Raw genomic sequence first — 20448 nt, 5'->3', positions numbered from 1 at the left:
AGGGAAGGGACCAAACTACCCAGCTTAGTACACTACAAAAGCAGATGTACACATGTTTTTCCTAAACAAACTTGAGTCTTAAAGAAAACCTCTGCTCTGAAAATTAACTCCTTTTGGTTTGTGCCTTAACTCTGATGCCATACTAGTACATACCTTGCTAACATGCTGCTGATATATACCTATGTATTACTAACATTTCTTCACTTCTTATGCAGTTGTAGAATAACTTGAATCTTTTCCTTTAATTTCCCTTTTCTGCACTTTGCCCCCTGCAGTATGCATAGACCAAAACTAGGTTTCCTCTCAGCCTTTGTTCTGTAAGGCTAAATAAGATGAACTGTTTGGTTTTTCAATTGGGGCTTTTCTAGACTGTCATCGTATTTGGAGTTCTTTCCTGTCCCGGTGGAGATTGCTCAGGAGGGTTCCTAAGGAAGCCCCCCACTGGACTGTATGTTGTTACCATTTATTCTCTCTGCTGGTAGTACCTGTCCTCCCACAGTACAGTTTGTGTTTGCCTATTTCACGGGCACATCTCTTCTGATGAGCTATAATGATTGGCAGAACTCCTACTTGTGTTAGATCCTCTTGAATCCTCTTGACTGTCTGTTGTCTAATGATCTGGGTAGAGAAATACCACCCTGAAGATCAATGACAGTCTCTTCGATCTAACCTCCTAAGTCTACTGTCCTTCCCCTTAGCGATGGATAACATTTAGGAAAACCCTGTTGTCTATGGAATGTATCTTTGATCATTCGTTAAATTATTCTGTAATATTAAGGCATTAAAGGAATTACCTTTCAGCAGGAGAGCCACTTCTACTTAAGGGGAGGGGAAAAATATGCCAATTCAACAAACTTTCTAACTTGTGCACACTTCACTCACTGCATGGTTATGAGAACAGCTTCTTGTTCCTTGTCTACAAGACAGACGTTTCTGTCAGGCCGCATCGCTGTCAACCCATGTTTAGATTTGGGGTTTTTTTTCTGTCACCTGAATTAGTATTACACTTTATAGGTACAGCTGTGGTCGGTTGTATTTAAACATTACTTGGGCATAGAAACTGTAAACATTCAAAGTCTTTCATACACGGTCTCCCAGATCCCTTCCTGAGCACAAGGAACAAGGTGGAGCAGAGGAATATTTTAACCTGGGATGCAGCAGGAGACACATCCATCTTGTCCAGAAGCTGGGTTTGTAGTCTAATTACAACCTTGATAGCTGTATAAAGCAACTGTACTTTCCTTCACCCATGCAGGAAAACACTACTGTTCTTCACTCTGATGAAACAATGCCATGAATGTTTTTCATGGAGATACTTGCTTAAAGCAGTTTCTTGCAACCTTTAGTGCAAGAATACAGCTACCCTGTCACCCAAATAAATTTTGAAACCACTTGGCTGGGGTTTATTTATGTTATAGGGGCTGGTTTTAATTTGGTTCCTTCTCTTGGAACTGATTCATTTCTCTGAATGTTAAAATATTCAGTGAACCAGAGCTATCCTGGTGGAAGATGGAGTTCAGGTCCCCCTGCTGAGTTTTAGAGAACAAGAACTGTACCTAGCTGGCTGTTGACTAGTTGTCAGTATCCCTTCGTATATTCTCATGCATTCTACCTAAAGGTTATTTACAGTTCCTCACTGTCTTCAGCCTATAATACTCTGGGGTTATCTACTAGGTTGATTTTAAATTGCACAAATGGATTTTGTTTGGTATGGGGGTTTTTTTGTTGTGGGTTTTTTTTAAGCCAACTAGAGGGTCGTCAGTGAAAAATCATTTGAAGTTTTCATTTTGGATAGGGTCTGGCAAGCTCTGAACTCTTGCATCTGGTGACATTTCCCTCTAGAACCTGATCCAAAATCAGTAGGTGCACTCAGCAGCTGGGGCAAAGTTTTTGCTGATGCTGGCAGATCTCTGAATACCTCAGTTTTCTATTCCAACAGCTTCTCTAGTAACACATCTGCCTCTCAGGTGGTTTCAGTGGTGGTTTTGAGTCTGCCGCATCCATCCCAAATACACACGTCCACTGTTTCTCCTCTCAACCTGTTTTCTGAGAGCATCATGCATAGAACAACCTCTGGCCCCAATCCCTAGGAGGCTGTGTACTGTCCTGAGCTGCCTTCATCTGTCCGGTAAAAATTTGTACCATAAAACCTGGCAACCAAGAGCAGCAGGAGCTCCTGATCACCCTGACAATCAACAGCCATCCACTGTGATGCAAGTCCAATACAGGCTGAGGTGTCAACGCTAAAGGTGATCAAAGTCTGATATTGGTATCAGGTTCTGCAATGGGAAAAGATCAATTGCCAACACAAACTTTGGTCATTCTTGCTTTTAGAAGAGTTAGCAGAACCTTTGTGGTGCTGAGAGTCACTGGTGTGAAGAGAATTGCTGCCCTGAAGCTGGGATACACAGAGTGACTTCTACACATCCTTCCAAAGCAGTGTCTGATTTCCTTGAAGCTGTACCCGTTATATTGCAAAGAGTTAATTTAACTGGTAAAGTCTGGAGTCATTCCGTCTGAGATGTTTCAATTTTAAGATTTAATGTGAACATCTTAACAAAGGTGACTGCACATTCATATGGCATATGCTGACTCCCAGCTCTTGGTAACTTAGGTGTTCTCAACATTGCCTGCTCGGTCATTTAACATACCAGCTCAGAAGACTTGTTACCTCCACGATTTCAACAGCCCTCCATCTATTTCATTTGCTTGTAGCTTCAGTTCAGAGGAAATTGCCCGTGTCAGCCGTCTGCAAGTTTTGGCAACTTGTTAAAGATACCATGCTTGCTCCTTCCAGTAGATTCCTTGTCCCAGCTATGTACGTCATGCTCCATTACTTCCATCAGCTTCTCAAGAATCCTGGGCCTGTTTCAAGCAGGGTGTTTTTTTCTACTAAAACATGGAAGTTCACAAACACCAAGGAAATTCTATCTACATTCTGGTCTTTGTTTCCAGATTCTGTTCTTTCACCAAAATTCCTTGAAAGGCTATTTCTGATTTAAACCCCCCTTCCTCTTCCAAATATCAGCTTTATAGCTGTTATCCTTGCTGGCTTTGTGAATAGAGTCCAAAAGAAAGAAAAAACATAATAAACATAAATGCCTCTCTAGGAGTCCGTAGATAGGTGTATTTAAAGCTAGGAACATCGCACTCTTGCCAAACAACCAGGGAAGGAAAATATGGTTTGAAATGGTCGTAACTTAGTAGGGCAGGAATAGGGTTTTGGCACTGACTGTGCAATTAATTAGCCAAGAGTAGGGGTTTGTGGTCAGGCTGCAACTGCAAGGACACCTTTCCCTTCCCCTCTTCTTCTGCCCCTTGGCCAGTGCCTTCCTCCATGACAGTGTTGAGTTGTACAGTCCCTGCTGCCCAGGGATCCTGACATTTCTCCACAAAACTGAACTGCAGATAAGTTTTTAATGTGGTCACTTTTCTGTTGATGAGGCTGTGCAAATACTGCTGCCTGCCATACGGCACAGAGGGAATGTGGAATCACCCCTCTATTCTACCATGAATTTGGGTACACTTAAGTTCATCATGCAGGAACTCCAGCAACCCTCACATGCACTTATAGTAGCTCTGTATCAAGTAACTGGTGTGTAAGTGGACAATAAGATAATTTGTGGGCTTTATCTTTTCCTAGTGAGAAAACAAGGAGGCTTCTTGCAAGAAGCATGAATTACCAAGTACTCAGGGATTCTTGCTGTCTACCATGTCCCAAGGAGAGCTCATGCAGCTTTTGAAAGCTGAAGACAGACAAATTTAGATGAGAAAGTAAGAGATGAAAAACAAGTACTGAAAAATTATCAGAAGTATTTTGCTGGGATTGGTGACCATAATGTCACTCACCCTGTGTTGCTGTTAGCTTAGCTTTTGGTTATGAAGTGTTCACAGGCACTGGCATAACTCTGCTTTAGAGTTAACTGTGACCGTGAGGTGCAGGTATACTGTGGTGGTGCATCTCTGTCCCCACCATCAGCATCCCTTATCAGCAAGCTAAGGTAATGCAAGAAACTGTCTGAGAGTTCCTGATCTCTAATGTCACCAAATACATTGAAAATAAATACGCTTTCTGCTGGGGAAATATAAGCCTTTCTGTCAGTCATGAGTTCAGTTTGCAGATTACATACCTCCTGCATTCCTGGTGAGCTCTGCTTTGGGCTTTTCCTTGTGGAGGGACAGCGTTTATATGTGGCTCCAACTAAGCCACACAAGAAGTGCAGCTCTTTCCTGGGAATAGAGCTAAAGAATAAAAAGCTCTACCACGTATTTTAGAGTAATTTGGGCCCTCCCTCACTGGAAAACCACATGAATGGACTAAAATTCAGCTGCATTTTAAACACGGTCCCTTTGCTAATCAGACAGCCAGAGACAACGGGCACTGGCTGTTCTTCTGTGCGTGTACTGAGAATGTAATTAATAACAGAGGATATCAAAGCTATCAGTCCTATTGTCAGCTGGACAACTTAACCCTCTAATGATGTCCCTTCCTTTTCTAGATTTTGTTGTAACATGTCATACGATACGTAATGGTTTATGTAAGTCAGCATATATTATGGTGAATGAATAAAGAGGAATACATAAGAGAAAAAATTGTTCCATGATCATATGCTTGATGCTCCAGCACCAGTTCTAGTATATAAATTTAAAAATGTTAAATAGTCATTCCTGCTGCGGTGCCCAAAGCAAGCAGAGATCTGGAATGTGACTTTCCTTTTAGACAATAATAGGTTCACTCTGCTTTTTTTATATAAACAAGAACTAAGAATTGCTCAGTAATATAGTGCTTATTTAACTTTATTTAGCTAGGAGCTTTCAGGCTAAGTAAATAGGTAATATAAGGCCACTTAAAAATAAAAGTCAACTGATCATAAAGCTTATTTCAACTGATTCTGAACTTAGAACTCTATTCACCCCCAAGCATGAGAAACAGCCATCTGAGGAAGCTTTAATACAAGTAAAACAGAACTTCCACACTCCTGGGTGCAATTCCAGTGAGATGCCAGCTTCCTTTCTGTACCAGAGAGGGCTGGGACATGGGAACTAGACATGAAAGTGGAAGAGGGAAGTCACCAGGTATATGCACTGGGGGCTGCTGAGCCCTGGGCAGGCACTGAGAGGTTGTACCCTTCTCCTTCCCTGCTCCCTGCATGCTAGAAGTGATGGGAGTGCCCAAGAGGGGGCTGGAGGTTGTAATGAGTTGGTTCTTTTCTTTATGAAGATCCAGCACCAGCACTGCTGGAAGTCAGCTGCATGATAGCCACTCTCCTGGGGGAGGTAAGGCCTGGCTGACGCAGCGGGCAGATTGCTCCAGGTAATTCCAAATATGTGATGTCTAACCAAATCCTACAGATAATGTAGGATTAATGGCAACCCCCATGACACCTCTCCTTTGTTGCTTTTAGTTTTAAAACAATTTTCATAACCTGAAATTCTCTGTTGCAATTTATGCCTTTTGTTTCCTGTATGATCGTATATCTTTACAGCAGCGAGCTACCTCCTTGAAGACGGCATTTTGCTTAATCTAGTTTCATTACTTTTCTGTATTCAAAAATCAAAGCTGTTTTTGTTCTCAGCTTTCAATGTCTCATAGATTTGCTTTCCCCACTAAAAAAAAAAAAAAAAAAAAGAAGAAAAAAGAAAAAGGAAAGGAAGAACTTGAAAGCCTCAATTTTAAAAGAAGCACAAAACGAAGTTTTCTTCTGTTTTGAAATAAACACATAGAACAAGGAAAGTTCTGCATTAAAAAATAAAATAAAATAAATTTCAAAAGTGCTTGTTTTTCCCCACTCGTAAGACATCTGTGATTGTTCTTCTGACTTTTTCTCATACAAAGGCTTCAGATTCTTGCCCTGCAGTCAAGCTTTGCAGGTATACATTAGTTTGCCATAGCCTGGAGCTAACAGACCAAGGAGCCTCTTTAAGTGTAGCCAAGAAAAGAGAAAGGCAGCTGTGCCATGTAACACATTCACAGAGCTTTACTGTTACATGTGACTAGCTTCATTTTTCTGGCATGAGCAAAACCCTGTCCAGTTACCATTATACCCTCAGAGATGCTCAGACAATTTTCTTGTATTTTCAGGAAGTTTTGCTTCTGAAAACAGAGATAGGCTCAGGGGTGTAAGTGCTGAGTACTTGAAGTACAATTGGGTATTTGCTGCTATGATTATATATTGCAATGGCAATAATCCAAAGTGGAATAATCCCTCACAAGTGAACACAAAGAGAAGCAAATGCTACCACGGTACTGGATGTGGGGTTGTGTTGTGCTGAGGCGCTCCATAAGACAGAGAAGGAAAATTCTTTCATTCCTTCATAGCAGTCTCCCTTTTAAGAAAATAACAAAATCTTGTTAGGGGGTTGTATTTCACTTAATTCATTTAATCCTTCTCTTGGGGTTTGTCAATTTGATTTCTTGAGATAATGAGATTGTCCAAAGACACCAGTGAATAAAAGGCAGCCTTCCCAGATCTCATTCTTTTGCTCCTCTCCCTCTTTTCACACCTTTCTCAAATTTTCTTAGCTTTTATCACTTTAGAAATACAGGGGAAAGGACTGGCAGCTTTTAAAACAGGCAAAGATGTTCAATTACTTTTGTTTTCACTCAAGGGCATCAGACTTGAAACAGGCCATCTGCACCAGCTCTTCAATTTTCATTGACCAGGAGAGAGAGATGGTGCAAAGCCAAAGTGCAGCATATCCATTGGACCAATATTTTCTCTGTGCTCACACAGCAGCTGGAATATTGTGTCTTGGTCTGGTTGCGGTCTGGCAAGGGTGAATATACTAAAATATAATGAGAAAACTTTCAGCTTACTCCAATACTCTGTTGGAGCCAGAATTGTTACAAAGGAGAGGTGAAGATGCGGTGGGGCTGAACTCCTTGGAAGCATGGCTGCTTTGCCAGTAAAGGAGCCAGCCTTTTCTCAGCAGGGCTGATGTCCCACTCACGTGGGTTTGAGACCTTCCCAACCTTCTCCCACAGCAAAATGCACACCTAGAAGGCAGGTGAGTAACTTGCCTGACTGCACAGCAAGGCCAAATTGTGCATGCTACAGAAAGGGAAGCCCAGTCTCAACTACACGCATCAGCCTTATGCAAGCGTATCAGCAGCCCTATCAGCATGCACGTCACTCAGGAAGCTCTGGGGCAAATCGTGCAAATCTGCTTCAGAAGAGCAACTGCTGGGCTGCGGTTTGGTTGAAAAAATGGGTTTTCCACACAGAGATAGTCCTAAAATAGCCACTAGATGGCAACTGGTGCCTGCCAGGTAACACAGCGTGCGCCCTGCGCCGTACACACAGGCACTGCCACGACCCCGGAGATGGATGGACCCAGAGCCTGGTTCAGGTTAGACCAGACCCGAAGGGGCTAGTCCGAGGAGCAAAGAGCTATGCCATGGTCCTGGAGCCACCGCTGCTGGGAATCCTCACCTGCCCATCCACCAGCTCCTCCTGGGCAATGCACTGCACCCATTAACACAGGCAGGATGCCACCGGCTTTGGCAGGGATACCTTTGTTCAGCTCCATATATACTGTATAGCATACCACACATAGGTCTAAATCCATCAAGTGTAATGTTTATAGATGCAACATACGCATGTTAAATTCCATATAACGTGGGTCTCTTTATACATCAAACTGCTTGAGAAGCAATATATTTAACATTTTTTTCTCAAGTGTAACAAATTAGATTTGGAGGCTTAACAGGATCCCAGACCAATCCCAGACCTCCACATTTCTCCCATTTTCCAGCCCCCTGTTCCTAGCACTTTTCCAGTGTAAATCCCCCCACCCTCACTTCTCATCTGACCTGTCTTTCACTGCTCAGTGCCCATTTGTTCCCACCCCATACACTACAATTCCTTCACAAGGTCCATCTCAGCTCTAGGTTCTCCCTGCCTTTCCTCTCCTGCTTTCTTTTTTCTTTCCCTCATCACTTTGTTGCATACTCCTGGATCAGACCAGATCTGAGCTCTCTCTCTGCCACTGTCTTCATTTTATTTCTTTAGAAGTCTTTCCATCAGCTCTGGTTTTGCCTCCTCTCAAACTTCTTGAAAAGACCAAGAATTTTTGTGGATGGACAGACTGACATCCAAACACATCAGACTCAGGCTAAGGGGCCTTCATGTTTAGTCTTAGAATCATAGAATCATAGAATAGTTAGGGTTGGAAAGGACCTTAAGATCATCTAGTTCTAACCCCCGTGCCATGGGCAGGGACACCTCACACTAAACCATGCCACCCAGGGCTCTGTCCAACCTGGCCTTGAACACCGCCAAGGATGGAGCATTCACAACCTCCCTGGGCAACCCATTCCAGTGCCTCACCACCCTCACAGTAAAGAGTTTCTCCCTTATATCCAATCTAAACTTCCCCTGTTTAAGTTTGAATCCGTTACCCCTTGTCCTGTCACTACAGTCCCTGATGAATAGTCCATCCCCAGCATCCTTGTAGGCCCCCTTCAGATACTGGAAGGCTGCTATGAGGTCTCCACACAGCCTTACTAGTCACTAAGAGTAAAGATGATAAGAGAAGTTGTGAAAATACTGAATAGAGCAATTACAATCCCCTTTTCATAAGCCATTCTTATTCCTCTATTTAGTTTCTTATTAACTCTGATGTGACTGGAATCAGGCTCCCAGGACCTAGCAAGCAAGAACTGGGACAGAGTCAACATCCAACACCAGCTGAGCCAGCAGGTGGGAAAATAAATCTCCTCTTGAAAGAAATTATCAAACACTCTTTGCATCTTGGAGAAAATGCTCAGGGGATTTCTCTGCAGGCTGGGGCCCAGATGCTGGGGCACATGGTAAGGGATGCTCATCAAAGCTAGCTACAGCCAATAAAATCCCAGTATTTTCCTAAGCTGGTCTTACCATGAGGCTCAGAATCATCACTTCTTGAAAAGGAGTTTATTAAATGCAAAAGTTCGGGACTGTGATGTTCATGAGAAATACCACTACCACATACCATGACCAAAGAGCTAGGGCTATTGAAATGAAGCAATGCACAGATTCCTGTCATGACACTGATTTGGAGATGACAGGCTACTTTTCAGATCCACAGCTGGTAGTCTTGTATTGTCCTCCCTGAAAGGATCTCACTATCTCGTTATCCAGGTGTTCTGACATTTAATATTCTCTCTGTAGAAATAGCTGTTACCTTATACCAAGGCAGTTCTGTGATCTGCCCAGGCCTGCTTCTGAAGTCACCATGTATTAGAAAGTAGCTCCAGGAGCTGCAGTAGTGCTTCTGGCCATATGCAGACCAAGGAGCAAGGCTTTAGGGGTCTGAAGGTGGATGCTCTTCCATAGCCCCCATGGACTGCAGAGATGTCAACTTTTGTCTCCAGCATGCTGCTGCTCTTCCCAGAGCCTGCCAAGAGTTCTCAGGGTCAACACACGTTATAGCTGCAGAGGTTTCTTACTGTTAGCTCTTGAGGAGCCACTAAAGCAGCTAAATAAAACTCTGTGAATGATATATGAAGGTCCTTTAGCCTTTGGACAATTTTTATACCCTCCATGATAACTATGTGTAAAGTCAGAGATATGAATATCAACATGGGCACGACTGGTTGATGTGCATATATCCCATTTGTGTTTGGGGTGTTCAGTCAACCAGACAGTCATAGGGTAGTACATGGATGCTAGACTAAAAGGGCTTTGTTGCATATTCTGCCGAAGACCATACTGTACACACCATTTGAAAGCTATGAAGCATAACACTTTGTTTTATTAAGAGCTGTATTTCCTGATAAAGGAGCATATCTAATGCAAAACAACACATTGCCCTGCACAACCCTTCTCAAAAGGAGTTCCTTTGACACAGAGGTGTTGCACAAAGTGTAAACTGCGTGAAAGAAATACAGCCACACCAGAAGTCCTCCAGAGATATAGAAGGACAGTTGATAGCAACATTCTTGGCTGAAGACTGGGTTTTAAAGCTCCCTACAGTCAGCAGCCTGCCATGGTCCTGTAAGAGGCTGGAACACTGAGAGTACATAGAGAAAAACGTGGGTGTTTTAATCAACTGTTATAAAATACAGACAATACTATAAAGCACCAGAAGGCCACACCACACACTACCCTCTTTCCAAAGCAGGGAGAGCAGAAAGTTCTCATTCCTTCTGCCAAAAATAACCTCATCCGTAGTGCAGGAAATCACAACTTGCCATCTTGAAAGTATTACCCAAATGTCCTTCCAGCCAGCACTCCTCTGCCTTCCCATTTCACTTGCAGGCAGATTTCTGCATCCCTTTGTTGCAAAAAAACTCCTGGAGAAATAAAAGGACTTCCTCAGTTTTCCAAGGGATTCATAACTGATGTTCTGTCTACCCACAGGTCTGGTACCTCTCACATTGCAAGTGTTCCACTAAGTCACAGGAGACTTTTAGTACTGGAGACTTCTTCACTCTATTCAAGCAGCAGTAGGTGCAAACTGCTTTTGTCATATTACACACATTTATTCTTTGTCATCTGTCACCTGCCTTAATATGCATTTCTTCTGTTAAGTAAATGCTAAATGTGTCTGGCTAATAAATTGTAGAGAGAGATACTTCTATGACACTGCCATAGAGTACTCTGAGAACACACTCAGACTGTGCTTGCCTCAACACCATAAAAATGCTCAGAAGGAGACAACCTATATCTCATTATTTTATTTACCTAATATATTACCTAATATTTACCTCATATATCTCTTTACCTAAATTTAGGTAAAGACAATACTAATGAAGACAGGAATCCTGACAGAGAACTGAGTGTCATAAGGACAAGACAGGGTGAATATTTGCAATCATCTATAATTGACATGCTCAAAGTCTCTATGTTCTAAGATGCACACAGAATATATGAACAATATCTGTATCCACAGACAACCTCTGTCATGTTTGCTAATTTTCAGGCAGCCAATTAAATTAACATGTGAGCTGAACAAAGCAGAGTCACTAATTTATTTGTGAAGTTTATGTAAGTATTTGTGTTCTCACTGAGCAAGCCAAAAGAATTAATGATTTAATGTAAAAGCTGTGTTCAGATGAAATGTACAGTCACTGTGCATACAAAATCACTGCCAGCGGAAACAATTCACACAGTGAACCTGCTAATTGCCCTAACTTCATAAATGCAAAGCTGGATCCAAGGTCTCCATGTTCAAACAGCTTGGCTTGGCTGCTCCACCATGGGTTATGGGGCATGGATCGCAGTGAGGCCACGACCATGGCCATTGAGGCAGCTGCAGGTGTGGAGTCCCCTGTCACACAGCATGTGGAACCAGGGCCTTGTTTTCCATCAGAGGTGTCAAAAAGCTCCCACAGAAGCTGAGGTCCTTTCAGAGAATGGAGATACCATGAGTGAGATTCTCAGTACAAACTGCCTGGGTTCCTTCTCGGCTCAACAGAGGGATGGAAAGCTCCCAGGAACACGACCAACCACCCTGTGCAATTACCTGCTGAACTCACACCTCTGATTTCTCTTCAAACACTTGAAGTCAATCACATAGCCAAAACAGGATGCATGTACCACGATTCTCATCTCTGCACCTGAGTCCAGCACTGGAGCTCCTGAGTCAGATCTGCTTCTCTGAGCAGCCCACACTGCACACCAGAGATCACCAAAGACATGCACAGAAATGCCATGTCCCACCTCCTTGGGTTAAGCTTCCTATCCAGTGTGAGGAGGATGTGAAACAAATGAGTCCTTGATCTCAAATTCTGGAATTTTTGAGTAATCGGTGATCTGTGTAAGTTTATAACAGGTAAGTCCCAAACACTCCCAGATATTACTTTTGGTGGGTGTCTACTCCTGATATAAATAATAAAGACAGAAAGAAAAAATAATATAAAAAGACTGTTGACTTGCTATCAATAAAGATGTGACTCTTAGACAAAGGTGTGAAATCACTTTGTAAATGTAAACAGCTCCAGTATCCTGAGAGGCCGGCAGGCTTTCTTGATTTACCTAAGTGTCAGAAGCAATAAAAATATTTAAATAATACCCCAGTGTAGCCATTGATTTAATTACCAAATTAGTCCCTCACACATGAAAAGTGAGCTCAACTATTTCAAACAAAAAGTAGGAAAGGTTATTACTTATTTATAGATCAAGGAGCAATAGTAAAGGAAACCTGGACTTCATATGATGTTGTGCCAAATAAACATCGAATGATTAATCTGTGCTACGAGTGTTCTTAAAAGCCCAGAGACTTGTACAAGGCAAATGCACCTACTGTAATATGGCAAATGTTCATTTAAATGTTCTAGTAAATAAGAAGGAAAAAATCAGAACAAGCTGATAGATCAGATACTGTATGGATGACTCACACATATATTACCCTGGTATAAGTCACTCAATCTGTTTCTACTTCCATATTTCTATCAGAAAGTGCAAATTGAATAGATTGCCTCCTCCTTTAAAAATTGTTTGAAACAGATAAAAAGCTAAATACAGGGGCTAAATATTACACTAATTTTTTCACAGAAGAATTCAACAGCTTTAATTAATGACTATAAAATGCATCTGGCCATTTGGATATGCTGGTTTGTTTTTCATTAGTAAATCAAGTTAATCTTGTCCAGGTTGTATTTCTGTGCTACAGATAAATACTTCAGAAGATGAGGACTATATTGCCATTTACTGGGGTAGTAGGAAACTGGACATGAAAATAAGGAAAGAATCAAAAAGAAAAATCCTTTTCAAAGATGGTCTGGCCTGAAGGTGGCTGTGGAACGAGGCTCAGTGTGAATGCAGTTCATGGTCTCCTGGCACCATGCAGCAGAAACAAGTGCACCGCTTCAGTCTTTCTTTTAGTGTCATGATTAGAGAGCCCTTACGTCCTTTCCTTTTCAGGTCTTTCAAGGAGGAATAATTCCAGAGAAAAACTGCCATGCAGTGAGTCAGATGTTGGTAGTTTTGTTTTCATGGTTGGTACTCTGCATGCTGAGCCTTCACTTCTTATTGTAGTGACCAAGAAACAAGAGGGTGGTTTGGGTTGGTTTTCCCAGAAATAGCATCTCTGAGCAATAAAACTGGGCCAAACTGTGTCACTGTATATATGCAACCAGCAAGATTCAAGTGTTCCTTTCAGTTTGTTTCTAAACTCCTATCGGAATGTTTGTGTTTGAGCCTCGCAGCCTTAAAGGACACAGGCTTTTCCCCAAATAAGGAATATGAGCAGAGAAGAGGAGTGCAAACCAGCTATTAAAACCTACTGAACTAATTTGCTAAGAGGCTGTCAAGTTAATAAGATCAAAGTTCTCATTGTCAGTATTATATTTGCACATTCTCCGAATTTAATATCCAGTTTGGTACTAAAAATCATTCAGATTTTTCTCTTAATTATAGGTGGTGTATCCCCCTCTCACCGAAGTCTGGAAGCACCTTGGATCCTGATGTCAGCAGCAAAAAGCAACTTGAAGGCTGAGTGTTGTGGCAGCTACTTACATGAGGTCCCTTGTGAAATGCAGGGAGAAATCCTGCTAGTAACTGGTTTTAGAGATGCACAACTGTCACCTACTGTGCAGCTGTGGTTACAATTGCTTGGAAATATATTGTTATTACCTAAGGAACAGAGTCAAAACCTGCTCAATAACAGATGACCTGAGGTTTTCCTGCAAAACCATCAAGTTGTCCAGGACATATTCATGTGTCTTGCTGCACAGCCAGAGGAGCGAAGCCGAGGTAAAAGCCATGAACTAAATCTTCCTCATCCCCAACTGTCACAGCGGTTTGAAATTCCTTCTGGGAGAAAGCATTGTTTGCACCATTTGCCGTCTTCCACCTAAGGCCATGCAAGACACAGCAGGAGACTGCAATGATTTGCATCCCTCTGTGTATATCAGCAGGCAAACTAGGAACAAGTCTGGGAGACAGCTTCTGTCTAGGAAAAAAAAGACCACCTCTAACTGGGTATGGCAAAGGTCTCATCTACCACCACTGCAGGCTTTGGGAAGTGTTGCCAAGACAGCAACAGCATTGGGTAGCCCAGGGCCTGAGGAGGGAGAGCAAAGGGGACAGACAGTCGGGACAGAAGTGGGACTGAGCTGGCCTGGCTTTGCCTGGGAGCTGGCACATGGAGCCTTCTTCCCTGAGTAATTTCCCATACTGGGTTAATCCTATCCTGAAGGAAAGGCTGCGCTGTTCCCTTTTCCCAGCGCAAGCTACTCCCACCTGGGAGCCCATCTGGGTCTTTTTATATAACATTATACAATGTATAAAAATTGTGTGCTCTTTACAAATGCTTTTTTTAAGGTTTTGCAGACACCTTCGCGTGTGTACTATTTTTCACATGTCTATCTGATACTTTCATAAGATGCCCGTGAGCAGGACACATCCTTCCCTGTTTCCTCGCCCTTTGCACTGTACGCAGTGATTCTGCGAGCCGATTTCTCCCCACCTGGAAAGAAAATGCCTCGGGTGACTGCAAGAAGCCCCCTCACTCACGCTACAACCAGACGGGCTCCGCTCCCGCTCTCCCAGCCCACACCACGGCTTGTCACTGGATGGAGGACGGGGCACTGGGGCTGTGCCTGGGCACCGCTGTGTTCCTCGGGCTCTCGATGTGGCCGCGGACCCGCAGGGCGCCCCGAGGCCGGGCAGTGCGGCGGGGCCGCCTCTAGGTGGGGCAGCCCGCCCGCCGCAGCCGGGGCTCCCCGCGGGGGGCAGAGCGGGTTGGGGGGCTGCCGGCAGGGCTCCCAGCGGGGCTTTAGGGGCTGCGGTTGTGGGGCACGGCGGGGTGGGTGCTCCCTTCTGCCGTGTGAGCACGGCTGTAGAACTGCGAATCCGGCGCAGAATATGGGGTCCAGGTGCTTCCAAACCGCGCAATGGCGGGTGCGGAGCCCTTGTCAGGGGTGCGGGAAAGGTGGAAGTTGTGCCTTCGCCTGCAGAATTTCAGGCGCTGCCCTGCCCGCCCTGCCGCCTCCTCCTGTGCCCGCCGAGCCTTTCACTGCCCCGTTTCCACCCCCCCGCCACGCCCGGACGGGTGGCCGTGCCCGCCGCACGCAGTGTCCGTGGCCCTTGTCCTCCGGTGTTGCCCCAGCTGAGCGCGGCCGGGCGCCAGCTGCGAGCCCCGCTCCGGGCGGGCAGCAGGGAGCAATGCCGGGCCGCCGTTCCCCCATCCCTCCCTCCGCCGTTCCGTCCCGCTCTCCTTCTCTCGTGGAGGGGCTGGAAGGTGGGCGCGGCGGGACCACCCAGCTGGCCCCTGGCCGCCGCAGCCCCAGGGCCGCCGGCCCTGCCCGGCCTCCCTCCGCCGCTCCCCTGCGCCTTACCCCCGCTGCTGCTCTCTCTCCTCCCGGCCTCGTCCCCAGGCATTTCCTTCCCTGAACAGTAGCTTTCTGGTCGGGAAGAGGGCGCAGAGATCGCCCGGGAGGCGGGAGAGAGCAAGAAAAAGAAAAGGGGGTGGTAGGGAGGGGGCTGAGTAAATTAGCAAAGAATTAGAACTGTTGTAAAGTAACCGCAGGTATTTCCAAGGGCTTCGGAGCGAAACCCTGTAAATCAGGGACTTCGCGGGATGGAAGCTGCCTGTGCCGGAGCTCGGCGGGGGCTGCGCCGAGGAGAGCGCCTCTTCCGCCGCATCCCTGGCCCCAAAGGGCCGCCTGCTCGCGATCTGCGCACCTGAGCAGAGACCCAGCACATAAGCGGCCCTGCGCTGAGGTCCTACCTTCATCCGTGCCCGGAGACAAAGCCACAGCTCCCACCACCAGCACCTCCAGCCTTTTCCCCTTGGAAGCGTGGAGCCCTTCCTTTCCTCACGTCTAAGTTCACGCGTCTCCTCCGATTCCCCAGATTTCACCTCTCGGCTCTTTAGCACCCCTTAAAACGCACACACAGGGCATCTTTCCTACACCTCCCGCACATCTCCGCTCAAGTGGATTTCTCGCAGGTTCCCCAGATATCTCGTACTTTTCTCTACCTCTTAAAATACGTTCCCCTTTTACAGGAAATACACTGAAGGCATTTCCTGAGTGTATCGTGGCACCGACGTCTTGGGTGGCAGAAGCGGTGGCTTTCCCGGGAAATACCTGTGTGGGAAAAAGGGATAACGAGTAAGCCCAAGCGGGGTTATTAAAAAGGGCTGGATTTGTTCGTAAGGTTGAAGCCTGTTCTCTCTCAGTCACTCAAAGGTGCTCTACGGCTTCCCTACACAACCGTGCTATGAAAGCGGGATTATTTATTTCGTTAATTTATTTTCCGGGTAAGAATAATGACCGAAAACATTTATTTGATGTTGGAGTCGTTGATAATCTATTGTGGTGGCTTCGCGGTCTGCTGAGAACAGGCGCTCCTCTCTGCGGGTACAAGGCGGGATGTGCTGGTGGTGGACACATGCCAGGGAAGCAGCAGGTTGGCACCGGGAATGGGGTTCCCGAAACAAAGCCGAGTTGTAGGGGCTGAGGGTCAGCGTTCTGATACTCTCCAGCTCGTTGTGCCGCCGCGTCACCCCAGCACCAAAAACGCGAGGTGGCAAAGCGCTAGTGTTTCATTTCCCGTGTACCTGCTGGATACCCTGGCCGGGATTTTCCGATTAGCTCCGAGGATGCCGATAGTGTCTGAAACAAGAGGAGGCGAGGTGCTTGGGTATCCCGGCGGTTTGGCAACGGACCGCGTCGATACCATTCACGCGCGTGTGATGATTTCCAAAAGCGTACTGTTTAGGGCCGTTCCCTTTCAGGGGAAGCACAATTTCTAGCAGATTAAAGTCCGCTTTCCTTGAAGCTGCCATAAATTTTCCTCTTAAAAATGTTTTTAAGAGACTCAAGGACCCAAGACCGTCCCTGACAAAAGGCCGACCCCATTTTTAAACCAGCGGGGTGAGGAAAATCTCGTTTTCGAAAACTAGTCGAGGCCGCTGCGCGCTGACACCCGCAGAGGGAGCGGCCGGAGGTTTGGCCACTTTCTCCGCCGCGCAAACAGCGCTGGTCCTGGGACAGGCGCGCTCCCACCGCGGGGCGATGCGGGCCCCGATGGGGTACAAGGGGGAGCCCCGCGGGCCGCAAGGGGTTAAAGCTCCGCGCGCCCCGCCGCGAGCCCCGCGGAGCCGAATCTCCCCTCTGCGGGGAGCCAATCGCCGTGCGGGCCGCGCGGAGGCTGCCCAATGGGAAGGCGCGGGGCCGGCGCTGTCAGCCCGGTGAGCGATGACAGCGCCGCCGGCAGAAAAAGGAGAGGGCGGGCTCGGGGCGGGACAGAGCGGGGCGGAGGTAGCCCCGCGCCTGCAGGGACCCGCGGCGGCGCCCGGCGGAGCGGCGGCCCCGGCGGCCCCGGCCCTATGGGCGGGCGGGCCGGCAGCGGCGCACACAGGCTGCCCCCGCTGGCGCCCGCCCTCCCGGCGGCAGAGAAGGGCCCGGCACTGTCGCTGTCGCGGCCGCGGCCGGCGATGCGGTCGCCCAGCTGAAAGCGCGGCGCTGTCCGCTGTAAGCCCGCGGGGGCCGCCCGCCAGCCGCCGGGCCATGGCCGTCCGCGGCGGCAACGCCCTGACGCCTTTCTCCATCCAGGCCATCCTCAACAAGAAGGAGGAGCGCGCCCGCCACGCCGCGGGGCGGCCGCAGCCATCCGGGCCGGCCGGTGGCTGGAGGCTGTGCGGAGCCGCCGAAGGCCCGCCGCTCCCATCGCCCGCAGCCCGAGCCCCAGCAGCGCGGACCCCGGCGGGCTGGGACTCGGACTCTGCGCTCAGTGAGGACCCCGAGGGCGAGCGGCGCTCCGAGGAGGAGAGCGCCGGTGCCAGCGCCCGCCCCCCCGAAGTCACAGGCGGCGGGCGGCCGGCCGTAGCAGAGGAGGCGCAACCCCCAGAGGCGGCGGAGCGGGACGCCGCCGGCCTCAGTGACAGCGAGATGTCGGCCGCCGTCTCGGGTAGGGGCAGTCCCGGCAGCAGCTACTCCGCACTCGCGCGAGGGGAGCGGGAGGGTCCGGGAGGAGTACGAGGGGGATTTGAGAACGGGAGATGATCTGCACTTTCCACCGGCTCGGCGGGTTTGTCCGGCGAGCTGTGCCGGGGGAAAGAGCATCCGAAACGTGTCCCGCGGGGCAAGGGAGGGCGGATCGGGGAGAGCTCTTTGCTGGGCCGTACCCCCAGCCAGAGAGGGCGCCCGGCGCTTAACGAAGAGCGGGAAACCCCACTGCCCTGGCCCGCCGCGCGGTGGGCAGCTCCCCTCCCGCCCCGTCGCCTTAGGCTGCCCGGCTGCGCGGGTGCAGTCCCGCCGAGGAGCGCGGATGCGGGTGTCCCGGTGCCCGCCTGCCCTGACCGCCGTGCTCTCATCCTGCCTGCAGATCGCAGCCCCCCAGAGGAGGAAGACGGAGCGGGCAAGTGCGGCAATCTGTTGCCAGGAGAGGAGGAGGCGGCAGCGCCGAAGCCACGGAAGAAGCGCTCCCGCGCAGCCTTTTCCCACGCGCAGGTCTTCGAGCTGGAGCGGCGCTTTAACCACCAGCGATACCTGTCGGGGCCCGAGCGGGCCGACCTGGCTGCCTCGCTGAAGCTCACCGAGACACAGGTGAAGATCTGGTTCCAGAACCGGCGGTACAAGACCAAGCGGCGGCAGATGGCTGCCGACCTCCTGGCCGCTGCCCCCGCTGCCAAGAAGGTGGCCGTCAAGGTGCTGGTGCGCGACGACCAGAGACAGTACCACCCCGGCGAGGTGCTGCGGCCGCCCTCGCTGCTCTCCTTCCAGCCCTCCTACTACTACCCCTACTACTGCCTGCCCGGGTGGGCTCTGTCCACCTGCGCCGCAGCCGCCGGCACCCAGTGAGGGGCAAGCAAACATAACCCGCAGCACCCCCACCACACACACTGGCAGCCAGGAAACCCATCTCCCCTCTGCCACCTCCTATCCCTCCATCCGCCTATTCATCCATCCATCCAGCTTCTCAAATCCAGAGCCCCAGCTGCAGCTCTCGGTGCCTCGGACAGTATTTATTATTATTTTATTGTTATTTTTATTATTAATATTATTTGGATGGTTCCTCTCTCCTCTTCCAACATAGGACTTGCGGGCCACCCTGCCCCGATCCTCACCCCGTCCCCACCCTGCCAGCCGAGGACTTGCGCGATTCGGCACGACTAGTTCATGGTATCCATGTTGTCAGTGTTTTTGGTGTAGACTTTTTGTTTGTTTGTTTTATTTCACTTCGGATTGGTAGAGACTCGATCTTGTGTGGGACAGAGAAAGAGAGAGGAGGAAAAAAAAAGAGAGGAGAAAAAGAACTCAAACAAAAGCAACCAACCTGCAAAACCAAACGCAGCTCAAACGAGGAGATTAAGGACTCCCTCCGTGGATTGTAAGGAAGATTATTTTTGACGTCTGTTTGAGTCGTTGGTCTTCTAACTCGTTGCGAACTGATTGTGCCTTGTATGGTGCTGAATGTAAGGAAGCCTCTTTCAGATCCCCCCCTGCTCTTGTTGCCCATGTTATTCCTGTACTCCATGAGCCCTGGCAAAGGATAAATGTGTCACAAAAGGATGAGACTTGCATTGAAACGCCAGACTTCTTCTTTGCCTTTTTGTTTCCTGAGATCTTTCCGTGTTTAGGGAGGGAGGAGTTACAGATTTTTCGCACTTTCCAGTTGTATTAAAGTTGTTATTATTATTTTTATATTCAATGTGAATATTTCTAGTCAGGCTTTTTAAGAAATCGATGTAATGAGAAATCGTAATACCATCAGTGCCTTTTAGAGTTCTTCTGCAGCCCTCTCCTTCAGGGGTGGGGATTTCAGATCTGCTCAGCAATGTAATTACACTCACTTTCTTTCAAGATAACTCATAACTCATTGCTTCCTAATTTTTTCCTTCTTTTTTTTTACCCCGCCGCCCTCCTTTCTCTTTCAATGGCACTGTGCACTCAACTAGATTATTTACTTCAAATGAATTGTGAATGTTTGTAAGCTACCCGCTGTACTTTTGGGGTTTTTTTTCCTTTTTAATTTATAAACTTTAGTTTAACACTTGGTTCTGCCGCTTGTGTCGTTTCTGAGAGTGGGCACGGATTTCCCCAGCGACCTTTTCCCCGCAGCTGACTTCAGGCTGTAACACAGACCACATCCCTCCTTTTCCCACTCGCCCGCAGGCTGGCAGCGGCTCCCCAGGGCCGCCTTGACCGTGCTCACGGGCAGCGCCGGCACCGGCTCTCGGCTCTGTCCGGGCGCCTGGAGGAGTTACCGCGTGTCTGGGATGGAGCCGCAGAGCTGCTGGTATAGTTTGCGGCTGCGCGGGTTACAGTGAGCCGCAGGAACATCGGATCGGTTTTCCCGGCGAGGGCGGCCTCGCTGTGCAGGACGGGCAGTGCTCGCTGCCACTGGCCGTGTCTGTTTAAATACCCTGGCGGCTCGGGTAAAGCTGTGCGGATAGGAGAGCGGTTCTCTCCTTGCTGTAGCCCGGGGACTCTGGCTGCGGCTGAAGGATGGAGCTGTACGGTCTTCGGCGAAAACGGCCGAGGCCGTTTGTATCCCGACACAACAGCGATAG

The 20448-nt window shown here is 48.1% G+C and overlaps 1 protein-coding gene across 1 annotated transcript; it reads left to right on the top strand.

Moving 5' to 3' along the window:
• Positions 1 to 17443: 17443 nt before the first annotated feature.
• On the top strand, positions 17444 to 18736 carry NKX3-2 (NK3 homeobox 2; the record flags this gene model as incomplete). The annotated part of the gene is made up of 2 exons (XM_080623717.1): positions 17444 to 17843; positions 18261 to 18736. 2 exons carry the CDS (start codon positions 17444 to 17446, stop codon positions 18734 to 18736), a joined length of 876 nt encoding a protein of 291 aa, XP_080479843.1.
• Positions 18737 to 20448: the final 1712 nt, after the last annotated feature.

Source organism: Psittacula echo (assembly GCF_963264785.1).
Source record: "Psittacula echo genome assembly, chromosome: 1".
NCBI lineage: Eukaryota > Metazoa > Chordata > Aves > Psittaciformes > Psittacidae > Psittacula > Psittacula echo.
Note: the sequence above shows the minus strand (reverse complement) of the source record. Positions and strands in the feature narration are given on the sequence as shown.